The 12,458-nt window shown below is 40.6% G+C and overlaps 2 protein-coding genes across 4 annotated transcripts in view; one reads left to right on the top strand and one right to left on the bottom strand.

The window, feature by feature from the left end:
• Positions 1 to 1,894: 1,894 nt before the first annotated feature.
• Positions 1,895 to 9,708, bottom strand: lig4 (ligase IV, DNA, ATP-dependent). Of its 3 annotated transcripts, none has more exons than XM_072578155.1 (2): positions 9,587 to 9,708; positions 1,895 to 6,547 (listed from the first exon to the last, which is right to left on the bottom strand). In XM_072578155.1, exon 2 carries the CDS (start codon positions 6,512 to 6,514, stop codon positions 3,776 to 3,778), a length of 2,739 nt encoding a protein of 912 aa, XP_072434256.1. In that variant the 5' UTR covers positions 6,515 to 6,547; positions 9,587 to 9,708; the 3' UTR covers positions 1,895 to 3,775. The 3 variants fall into 3 exon arrangements, with proteins under 3 accessions (XP_072434256.1, XP_072434258.1, XP_072434255.1); XM_072578157.1 differs by lacking the exon at positions 9,587 to 9,708 and adding an exon at positions 9,182 to 9,383; XM_072578154.1 differs by lacking the exon at positions 9,587 to 9,708 and adding an exon at positions 7,962 to 8,040.
• Positions 9,709 to 9,793: 85 nt separating this feature from the next.
• The window catches only part of abhd13 (abhydrolase domain containing 13), a 39,393-nt gene continuing 36,728 nt past the window's right edge, over positions 9,794 to 12,458 (top strand). Inside the window, exon 1 of the mRNA XM_072578158.1 lies at positions 9,794 to 10,261. The gene's annotated coding sequence lies outside the window, so the exon portion shown is untranslated. The remainder of the gene's footprint in view (positions 10,262 to 12,458) is intronic.

The raw sequence follows: 12,458 nt of genomic DNA, 5'->3' as shown, positions 1-12,458 counted from the left end.
GGATGTTGCTTGGGCTGGACAGTTTCAATTATGAAGAAAGATTAAACAGACTGGAGTTGCTTTCCTTAGAGCAGAGGAAATTGACGGAGGACATGATTGAGATGTATAAAATTATAAGGGACATAGGTATGGTAGACAGTAAGAAATGTTCCCTTGATGGATGGAACAATGACGAGAGTGTAAAGTTAAAGGGTAAAAGGTTTACAGGAAAAGTGAGGAAAAACATTTTCAGTCAGAGGGTAGTAGGTATCTGCAACTCACTGCCTCTAAGGGTGGTAGATGCAGAAATCCTCTTAATATTTAAGAATTATTTAGATGTGAACTTGCAATGTCAAGGCATACGAAAAAATGGGTCAAGTGCTGGAAAATAGGATGAGAATAGATAGATAATTGTTTCTGAGTGGCATGGACACGATGCATCAAAGGCCTTTTCTGTGCCGTACATCGAATGACTCTAAGTTTCTCCCAAAATCTGGCTCCACTTTAAGCCTCAATACAAACTACCAAACAGCCCCATCATCACAAATCTTACTGCTTTCAATTCCACATGCATTGTAGATATTATGGAAGAAGACTTATGTATTTGACAGACTTGGAATTAATTAATGCAGCCAAGTACTGCTTTCCTAAATGCAATCAAAGGCACTCATTTACTGTTGGATAGGTAGCACAGTGAGCTTCAGATGTTTTCTGCATTTTGTGCATATTTTTGCAAAGTCCAGTTACGTTGTGGTGAAACACCATTTCAACACCCAGGTTGAAAGCCAGAGCAGATGCCCACACAGAGCAGAGACAGCTTCATGCTTTAGAAATTAAACCTTCCCTGGGACAGGCTTGAGGTCAAAATAACAACATTCTGTACTTCTGGAAGAGTAGCAGCTCAAAGAGTTTTGAGGTCATACTTGTAGTTAAGGACACATTATAATTTGCACAAGATTCACCTCCTGTCTGCCTTTGGCTAACCCATTATTTGTGTCAAAAAGTGTGTTGCTGGAAAAGCACAGCTGATCAGGCAGCACCCAAACAGCAGGAGAGTTGACGTTTCGAGCTCTTCATCAGGTTGAAGAGCTTCTCCTCGAAACACTGACTCTCCTACTCCTCGGATGCTGACTGACCGGCTGTGCTTTTCCAGCGCCACACTTTTAGATTCTGATCTCCAGTATCTGCAGTCTTCGCTTTCTCCTAAGCCATTATTTGTAACAAATTAAGCTTGTAGCAAATGGTAAAACCAAATTTCTAACAGATAACGAAAAGTGACAATTTTAGTTAAAAATCATTGAAATTACCCAATCAGTTGCCTTTTCAAAATAATTTTCCAAAATACACCTGTCCTTTTTGTGAAGATATGGAGGCACCCAGGCAATGGATAACAAATTCCAGACTACATCAGTATTACTAGGAAGCAGTGAATAAAGCCACAGGCTTCAGTTCAAAACGAACTTACTCTGCATATGGAAACTGTAATGCAGTTGCAAGTACCAGAAAGATTTTCAGAGTTATATGATCGTAATACCGCATACCACATAAACCCACAAAGTTAAAGAAGAGCGACATGTAGAGTCTCATATTTCTAGGCGTGGATGATTTGAAAATATGGTTATGAGAGTTTGCATTGCTGTGGAATTATCTGTGACTTTCACACTGGTTGCAAGCTTCATCTAGTGCCCAGCTCTAGAACATCGGTCACCTGCCTCGAGGAGAGGAAACCGCCACTTGTTCATGATCTGGTTGTCTTCATTTTTAAAGAGTGGGTAATGTCTATTATTATGTAATCGTGGATATCAATGTAATGCACAAATAGCCAAAATGTTCCACATTTAAAGAGTTTATTTTTATTAAATAATTTTCCAAAGCACAACTTAATGATATTAAGATGGAGAAAAATATCAGCACATATAAACACCAGACTGAGTAAAAATGTAAAATTCTTTCAGAATAATATCATTTTATCATTGCTAAAGATACTCAAAATATACATTTTAATGTTGAATTACAATTTAGTTTTGGAGCAAAAACAGGGATGGAATGCTCCTTTCTTTAAAAAAAGTCTATTTTTTTCATTGACTTGTTTGTATCATCACTGATGAAAATCAGCAACTCATTGTTAGAAATTAATCTTTCACATTTAAAAGATAAAGTTACTTTAACATCCAAAAAGTTAACTTATAACATAGAAACAGCATGTGCAAGTCAGACAATTTTTATTCAGAGACATTTCCTTACTTCAACCCATTATTAACCGACTCCACTACTTGCCACATCATGTGGTCTACCATGGATTATTCTCAACTTATGCATCTTCCAACACAATAAGGAATATAATGTACTTCAAAAATGGAAATCAATATATAGACATTAATGAAGCATCTGGTGCAAAAAGCTGATGACCTGACATGTATGCATTTTACAGATAATGAAGCAAAACTAAGCAGCTCTCAGACAATGTACCAGTCCCCTGCAGTTTCAATAAGTCAAAGATTCTAATGGTATTTAACTGGGTAAACAAATAACTTTATGGTCTATGAAGATTAACGCATTCAGAGAATTCTGTATGTGTTGAAAGTACATATATAATCATTGTTAAAATCTCAGAAGCTCCCTTAAAGAGATGAATGAACATGCTTGAGAACACCCTCTAAAACATTAGCAAGTATTTGCAAAACCACATATCCTCCTCCACTGTCTCACAATTTATGTCACCACCTTCACCCTGATTAGTCATGGAATGTCTTAATTTCAGTTTGTTCCTTTTTCCTTTCAGTAAGGAAAGTTTACAACATTCAGTTTGTACTTTTGTCCATAATGTTGTTTAAAGCTTGTTCTTTGGTTTGCTTGGAATAGTGCAACGATTGGTTAGGAACTTGAGGTATACATCACGAACTTAAACCAATATTCTAGCTTCATTAAGTGTCACTTTCAATTCTTGAAACAGTTCCAGTTTGTAAGGTGACACAAAATGCCACTTGAAACAAACAGTCGTATTAGAGAAAATGGTAAATACAGAGGAACCTCGATTTTCTGACCAACACGGGTGGGCAGTATTTTGTTTGGATAATCAAAAATTCAGACAATAAATGCTGGATAACACAGTTTAGCCAAGCATCAGGACCTTACAATCTTGTACGGATAATCCGAAATTCGGATAATCGAATCCTGGATAATCACGGTTCTTCTATATTATTTTAATGGCAGACAAGGTAAATAATGACTGACTACACTATTCACTGTTAACTATGAAAGTTAGTAGCTGGTAAGATTCCTGTGTCTGATTTTTGACTGATGTTAAAAAGTTATCTGTAAAGGATGTACATTTTAATATGAGAATATTAGCTTCATGATGATTAGGTTCAACATTTTGATGTTACTTTCACCTCTAGTACTGACTTTTTTTTGCTGCTTTAACATTATTTCTGAAGCCTTCGTACCAATATTGAAATTTAAATATTGATGATTGCTTTTCCATTTCTGGAGTGATGCCAAACATTTTAGTTACCCAACTGAAATTTATGATAATCAGATACTAATATTATTGATGTATTTTTGCTTGTATTAAGAAACTCATCCTTTTTGGAGGACAAACTGAAAAGCGAAAATTAAAAAGTTCCATCTGGGTCATCTATTGCAATGTGTTCATGAGAAAAAAAAGTGCAACAAAAGAAGAAAACTGTAAGTTTTGAGTCGAGTTGTACAGCTTCAGATACACTGATCTTCAAGCAATTTTGCAGACAAAATCTACACTGCCCACATCTTGCTCATATTTCAGTGATTATTTCTTCTACAGTAGGTAATTCTTTTCATCTTGCACACTTCCTGCTTTTACTGAATCAGTTACCCATGATTCCAGTACAATTTTGAACTTCCTTTCAAATGTCATCCTGAGCAATTTTAGTTCGGAAAGACGTCGTGCATCACAACCAACGACGACATGAGAGACACCTTCGGTCAAATTAGTAACGCATTGTGCACCGTGAAATCGCAACTCCAAAACTCTCAAATCTAAGCTTGTGCCATGTACCTTTGCACTAGCATCACCAATTATAGTGTAAAGATCTACATAAACAATGCAGTGTCTGAACATACATAGAGGTGATGCATCCCAAAGGTAACGCTGTTCCAAGTCAGCAATAGCTTTAAAGGGTAAATGGTGTTCTGGTTTACTCATTCTTTTGAATATCTCCCGCAGATGGCTTTTATCAACATCAGCGTAATAACTGTCTCCATAGCAATCATATTCCTGGGCAAAATGTTTTTCTGTGCAAGGTGACATATGAATCATAAACTGGGGTTGCCATGGTATAAAACACTTCTTTTGCAAACAGTCCACCAACCAGTCAGCTTTGACCACATCAAGCTCATTAGCAGCAATAAGGTTTTTGACGCGGATATTAACTGTGCCAACAATAACGCAATAAGTGTCTGGCCCAGGGTTCTGCACGACCAACCCTCCACATTCAGCTATTCCCTTTTCTAGTTCTGCTTTAGGATGGTCTTCAAGACCGTTCAAGACACAAAATTCAACATCTTCAAAAATATTAGAAACTTTGTCAACACTGGACAGATCTTGGGCTTTAAACTGTTCCGCAATGCCAATCAACTTTTTGGACTTTGAAGGAATTTTACGCTTTTTTTTGTCCAGTTCCTCATCATCTAGGTCAACATGTCTTGATGCAAGTTTCCCGGATGCCTTATCATGCAATTGATCCAAATCATGTAACGTCATACAATCATGCCAATCCTTATCATCTCTGATCTTTTCAATTCGCGGAAAACGCAAGGTGCAACCAGTTTTATACATATCACTGCTCACAATCTCAGCTGCTTTAACTTGAAGAATAACGGAATTGCATGGCTCAATGTAGACCTCTGGTTTTTCTGTGCCACAGAGAATATTTGATGGAGGATCTCTTTTGCGGTAAGGTTTCCAGTGTACAGCCAGTTTCTGCCCAAGATCATACAATTCCTTCATGGTGTACCCAGATCCGACACGGCAAAGCGAGTGGAAGACTGATGGTTTCTCACCAGGTGAAGCAGGCTCTGCGACAGCACATAGGAAGTGAGATACCATTCCACCGCGATGTCCTTTACCAAAGTAACCACCAACAATTAAGATATCAAGCTCATCCATCAAGCCATCAACATACTCCGGCTTAATTTTTGACCAGCCTTCACCACGCTTGTCTGGTTTATACACAGACAAAGGATCTTTCACCATGATTCCTTCTTCCCTTTTATCTATTGCTTCATTTAGGGCATCAGCTACATCCTTTCTTGATTTTATCTCAGTTTTCTCCACAACCTGAATGCGCCCTGGCACTGATGTGAGGAGAGTTTGAAGAATTTCATGCCTTTTCCTGAGGGTTTCATTTGCCAGCTTCTGGTTATTTACCATTAACACATCAAAGACACAGAAACAAGTTTGCAATTCTGAGTCTTCCACCATTCTTTTGATGTCAAACTTGTTGCCCTTCTGCGTAAAGGTTTGGGTGATGGGGTTGTAGGCCATCATTTCTCCATCAAGTATGCAGTTCTGCAAATTGCTCTTGAAGGTATTATGAATAAATGGTGTGAGGGACCCTTGCAATGGAGAATCACCGAACTGCTGGGTGTAATCATATCCATTGCGCGAGAAATATTTGTAAACATCTCCGTCCTTGTGAAGCTGCATACGCTCTCCATCCAGCTTAGTTTCCAAATAGAAGCTCTGATTGTGCATTAACTTTTCAATGTGTTTTATGTTAGCAATGGCGGCAAGCATTGGCCGAAAAGGAGAGAACATCATGATAGAGACATCACTGAGGGACACTGTAGGATCATGAAGCTGTTTACAAACTTTCTCCAGATCTGTCGTTACACTGTGAAGCTCTGCTGCATCTGGGTGGAATAACTGGAATATAGTCTGCTGACTGATACCCAGTTTCATATCTTTCAAGATCATACGAATAAGCCACTTTTGTTCCAAAGCTGAACTCTGACAGATTAGCTGCAGCAGACTCTTTTTGATCAAATCTTTTTTCTTGGCAGCATTATTGAGTGCAATAGAATCCAAATGTTCATTTACATCCTGCACAAACAGCGTGCCTTTATTTGGACACCTCTGCTTCAAAACAAAATATGCAATCACAGCAAAATCACCAGCCTCTCCATGTGAACTGGTTGGAGCTCGATAGTTCAGAAGCTTAAGTGCATCTTTTCCATCTTTTGGTAGACCAAGAACATCAATGTAAAGTTTGGCAAGCATTGTCTCTTTTATTCCATATGCCATCCTCTCCCTTTCGAGCTGAGGAAGAATTAGACGCAGTGCTGGGTAGAAGGAATCAGTAGTGTTTAAATCATTCTTATGGAGTGTGTTATGAAAATTTCTCCATGAATCCAGAAAGTCCTTGAAATACTTATTTTTATCAGGTCTGGACCTACTCTTCTGGATTTTTTCCAGTGTTGAACACAAGTCAGAAAAAGGCACTTTACTGGCCACAGTCTTTATTAGCGAATTATTTGATGGAGATGCTGCAGACATGTTGAACTCGGGGTAATAATGCACAGATGTAACCTACCAATTCAAAAGACAGGGAGGAAACATTAGGACAGATCATCAAAAACTTGGTTAAAGAGAAGGGAAGCAATTGTCATTTTTGAAAAACCATTCATAGGATGAAGATGAATTAAATTGAAACAATTCAAGAAAATAGTTGACAAAGCACATGGTGCATACTCAATATTGTGGACACTACATAGAAATGCCATTGTTTTATAGTATGCACAACATTTAATGCTGAAATTAAGAGACTTCAGTGCCCAAGTGGGAGTTAACTGGTCTTTCCAGGATGAAGCTATAGGAAAGCTTGAGATTCAGGAAGAAAATGAAAAGTGGAATGGATATTTTTCTTTCGTATAAGTAACAATCTCATTGAAGAAAGTCCATAAAAGTAGACTTAGCTGTCACCTGATGAACAGACAAAAAAAAATGTGATTGATGTTGCAACTCTAAATGGAAAATGGAAATCAAGTGTGCAGACATGCAGTTCCTCAACTGCAGTATGAACTGTGACATTAAGTCAGTTCTGGAAGTGTAAAGCTGAAATGAGAAATAATGCTATAAAGCCTTTAGGGATTTGCACAAATAACAAGAATCTTACTTCAGAGGCAAGTTCAAATGTGTTGGAGAGGCTTTAGAGATACTACTTCACATCAGTAATGGTGTAAGGCAAGCCACCATGCCATTTGTGGTTGGTATCATCTGCACCACACTCCAGGTGAAGGTGAATACTGTAAATTTTGGAGATCAGAATCAAGATTAGATTGCTGCTGGAAAAGCACAGCAGGTCAGGCAGCATCCGAGGAGCAGAAAAATCAACATTTCTGGCAAAAGCCCTTCATCAGGAATGCTGACAACACCCTGATGAAGGAGCAGCAATCCGAAAGCTAGTGCTTCCAAATAAACCTGTTGGAATATAACCTGTTGTTGTTTGATTTTTAACTATGTACACCCCAGTCCAACACCAGCATCTCCAAATCATGGCTTTGCCTGAAACGTTGATTCTCCTGCTCCTTGGATGCTGCCTGACCTGCTGTGCTTTTCCAGCACCACTCTAATCTTGACTCTGCACCACACTCCAGTCAATCAGCAATCTGAGATAACCGAACACCTGTACAAAGCAAACAAATGCAAAGCTGGAAAAGCAAAGCAGGCCAAACAGCATCTGAGAAGCAGGAAAGTCAACATTTCAGGCTGAAACCCTTCGTCAGGACTGGGTGATGGGGAGAGAGACAGGGTGGAAAATAGTAGAGTTTAAATGATAAAAGGGATCATTGTAAAAGGCATAATGGGATGATAATGGGACAAAGAAAGACACAAAAGATAAAGCAAGAGGCATAAACGAGAAAAGAATCACCAATTGTAGCTGAAGGGTAGAAGGTTTAGAGGATTTAAGGAAAAATGTTTTCACCCCGAGGGTGATGGGTACCTGGAAATCAACGACTGAAAGGGTAGCAGAAGCAGGAGTCTTGTAACGCTTAAGAAGCATTTAGATGATCATTTGAAGCATCATTGGATGCAAGACCGCAGGCAAAGTGCTGCAAAATAAAACTAGAGTAGATAAGCATTTGATGACTGGCCTTCACACAATGGGCTGAAGTGCTTCTTTCAACACTGTAAAACTTTATGACTCTGTCCAGGAAGCATCATTTGAATGGGTATCAAATCTCAATCCTGTTATTGCCAGTAAATGGAACAATGAAGGAGATGTCAAACTTGGATTTGCTTCTGTTGCTTTTGGAAGATCAAGCAGCGTGCAGTAAGTTCAACAAAAACAGAAAGCACTGACAGCCACCAAAAAATGGCAGATGAACTTCAGTTTAGATAAACGTGAGATGTTGCATTTTGGCAAGGCAATCAAATACACTTAATGGCAATTAACAAAGAACCTTGCAGTGCAGGTTCATAGTTCCTTGAAAGTGGAGTTATATGTAGATAGGGTAATGAAGGTACGTTTGCCTTTATTTGCAGGGCATTGAGTATAGGAGTTGGGAGGTCATTTTGCAGCTGTACAGGACATTGGTTAGACCACTTTTGGAATAGTGCATTCAATTCTGGTCACCCTGCGGTAGGGAAGATGCTGATAAACTTGAAAGGATGCATAAAAGATTTACAAGGATGTTGCTGGGACGGGAGGGTTTGAGCTATAGGGAGAGGCTGAATATGCTGCAGTAATTTTCCCTGGAGCAGAGATTGAGCGATGACGTTATAGAAGTTTATAAAATTGCGGGGGGGTAGGGGGGAGTCCAAAACTAGAGGGCATAGATTTAAGGTGTGAGGAGAAAGGGGTCCTAAAAAGGTCCAAAGAGGCAGCTTTTTCATACAGAGGATGTTGCATGTATGGAATGAACTGCCAGAGGAAGCATCAACTCAGCACCACCCTCTTGAATTGTTCTCTGTCTGTTTACCTTCCCACCTACACCCTCCCCACTAACCTATCACTATCACACTCCCACCTCCATCTACCTATCACCATCCCCAGGCCCCTGTCCCCCACCATCTATTTAATCTCTCAGCCCCACTTCCCTGTCACATTCTTGATGAAGGACTTATGCTGGAAACCTCGACTCTCGGATGCTGCCTGACCGTCTGTGCTTTTCCAGCACCACGCTCTTTAACTCTTGACTGTCCAGCATCTGCAGTCCTCACCTCCTCCAGAGCACTGAAGATCTGATGGTTCAGGAATGGAAAAGGGCTGGGCTAACTCCCAACAGCCCTGTCCAGACAAACATGAAACAGGATGAGGAAGCACCAACTGTCAATAGTGGCTTGTCACAGGAACGGGAAGGGGGATGGAAGAGAGATAGAGATACAGCAGACAGAATAGTCGAGCCTGGTTCAGTTTGAAAAACACAGAAGGTGAAGGTGAATGGAGGTGCAGCTGCTGGGGCTGAATGGCCACAGTCTTCATGGGGGGGAGGGGCAACCGCCAATCCGGTAAACCCTCACTATCATCAGTATTACACAGCAGCCACTACCAACATCCAACAACCGTCGCCATTAACGATAATAAAGTATTGAGGAACGTTTCGCTCTGACTGAGGCTCAACTCACTGTTTCAGGTAAAAATCACCACAGCTCCCCGACCCCGGGGGTCAGCCGGGCTCCGCGCAGGCGCATTCACCAGTTGCCAGGACTGCACAGGCGCAGTGACGCACAAGCTGCCGGTACTGCACAGGCGCATTGACACACAGAAGCTGCCGGTACTGCACAGGCGCATTCTCAGACACCAGCAGCGTCGGAACTGCACAAGCGCAGACTGACCCACAGGAGCTGGCTGGTCCTGCATAGGCGCAGTGAAAACAATAAAAATGTTGGAAATCATAGCGGGTTAGGTAGAATGTGTGGTAAGAGAGCAAGCTAACGTTTCGAGTCTAGCTGACTCTTCATCAGAATTGTATAAGCACCGAAAGGAGCTGCCAGCGCTGCACAGGCGCACCCCGGGCCACAGGAGCTGCCGGCGCTGCACAGGCGCACCCTGGGTCCCAGGAGCTGCCGGCGCTGCACAGGCGCACCCTGGGTCCCAGGAGCTGCCGGCGCTGCACAGGCGCACCCTGGGTCCCAGGAGCTGCGAGGCCCTTGGCGCCATATTGTGAGAGCGGAAGCTGATGGAGGTGCCTGTCGTCATTTCCGGCCTGTTGTTTCCCCACCCCCCCATCCCAGTGTAAAGATGGAGTCTGTGTGTGAGGGAAGCAGTTGAATGCGGATTGTTCCCGAACAGTCATGAAGGTTTGTGTTTATGTTCAGGATTTTAAAGCGAGGCGCGGTTCGAGCATCGTGCTCCTTTACCTGGGGGACTCGCCCCATCCCCAACCCTCACTTCCCCACACCCCCACCCCCACCCCTTCACCCCCGCCATCCTCACCCCCTCATTCCCCCCCGCCCTCAACCCCCCCCCGTTGCCCGCGGCCCCCCCCCGCCTCCCACCCCCTCGGAGGGAGATTCCCCACCCCACCCCAGGTTGATTGCAGTGTCAGGTAAAATATTTTGAAGATAATCTAAAAGTGAGAGTGTTAGAATTAATATATTATCTTTTACATTATAGTATCGGAATTGTTATTGAGGCATTTTCTTTTATATGATCCCAGAAGAATCTTGCCTACTTGTACAAATCTGTGTTTCTGTCCCTTAAGTATAAGCTATTTCATCTCCTGTTTTAATGTTTCATGCATGGTGTCAATGGAGGTAGCTGTCATCATACCTTTAAGATATGTGTGACTCTTTATGTATAAATGTGTAAGATTGTGGTCTCTATTAAATAACAACTCATTGTTTTGGGGGGGGGGGGATATATAACAAGTTGTTTGAACTAGTTATATTGATGAATTTGACCCGATCGTGAAATTTTAAATGCAGGTTACATGCAAAATAACTTTTTGCATTTACCTGATCTTTGCTAGTTCACTTGAATTAAGTTCATAGTTATAATGACGAAATTCTGTTCATTGTGTTTGGTTGGAACATTCTTTGAATTAAGCTCATATTCTTAAAACAAGGGGTGCAAGTGGGCAGATTTTAAATGTTTCCCATGTTAAGTTCTAAATAACAAATCCACACGCATGAAGCTACTACATATTCATTATTATTTTATAATTCTTAGTCATTTGAAAGTAAGCAATTCATAGTTGACAGATCGGCTATCCTTCTTAAAAATGCTTTTATTCAATCATAAACATTTTTCACTGCAATAATTAAACTGTCAATTATTATTGATCACATCAAGGATTTTTCTATAATGGTAAGGAAAAAATTATGCCCAATTGCACTGTTGCCTTGCACATGCAAGATTTTCCATTTGTGATTATGCAGCAGACAGTTGCAACCTACTGTCCTGGATGTGATTACCTGGCTCTGCCCAAACTGGTCACTTGAATGCAAGGAGTCTGGTTAGAGTAATGTCTCTCTCTCAAATTTTAGTTCTGTATGTATAGCCCTAAAGTCTGGATTAGTGGTGCTGGAAGAGCACAGCAGTTCAGGCAGCATCCAAGGAGCTTCCTGAACTGCTGTGCTCTCCACCACCAATAATGCAGAATCTGGTTTCCAGCATCTGCAGTCATTATTTTTACCTAGCCCTAAAGTCTGTTGCAAACTCCTTCAGTTGAATGGCTTCAGAATTGAGAGGGTTTTAAAACTGATTGCCTTCTTTAAACTCCACTTACTATACCTACAATAAAATCAAATGAAAAACACTATTGGATTATTAATCATTGCCATTAGATTTGTGTATTTGCACAAACTGAAACTGTTGGAAATTCTGTATTAGTGGCTGTTGGTCAGAAAAAACATCAAAGACAAAATACTGCAGATGCAGTAATTTTAACAGTTTTGTTTCAGGATAAAGATACTTGTGGTGAACAAAAGCAAAGATTTATCATAGAGTGGAGAGGAGCAGACACTAAATAACAAACAGAATGATGCTGCAAAGTAAAAGATGTCAATGAGACAAGAAGGAAGCTAAATCTATCAAAGATATAATTGGGAAAAGCAGAATCATGGTCAGTAATTACTATCAAAGAATCAGAGGCAAAGTTTATGGTCTCTAATTGTTGAACCCAGTTCAGTCCCAGGAGATTAATAAAGTGTAAACTGGAATGATGCGGTACCATTCTTTGAGTTTATATTCAGCATTATTGGATCCGTTGGTGAATGAGGTTTGTGATGTTAGAATGAGAGAGGGATGAAAAATTTGGATGATGCATGACCAAGAGCTCAGTGTTACACCTACAAAACACTCGTGCACATACCCGTACTGTCTCTCAGACAATCATAACCACCCCCAAACATACACACACACCCACCCACCTGCACACATACACACATAGATTTGTGGAGTGAATTTGTACTTGCAGAATTACATTTTACTTTGCTGAAAACCTGCATGAATTCATGTAAGATTCTGAAAATCCACTTTTTTAGATTAGACTCA

The sequence above is a fragment of the Chiloscyllium punctatum genome, chromosome 9, assembly GCF_047496795.1.
Source record: "Chiloscyllium punctatum isolate Juve2018m chromosome 9, sChiPun1.3, whole genome shotgun sequence".
Lineage (NCBI taxonomy): Eukaryota > Metazoa > Chordata > Chondrichthyes > Orectolobiformes > Hemiscylliidae > Chiloscyllium > Chiloscyllium punctatum.
This window is presented reverse-complemented; position numbering and strand designations above follow the sequence as displayed.

Coding starts and splice junctions, on each gene's coding strand:
- lig4 (XM_072578154.1), bottom strand. CDS start 8,021: ATGCTTCTTAAGCGTTACAAGACTCCTGCTTCTGCTACCCTTTCAGTC. Junction 6,548..7,961: donor TTTCAGTCGTTGATTTCCAG/GTACCCATCACC, acceptor TTGAATTGGTAG/GTTACATCTGTGCATTATTA.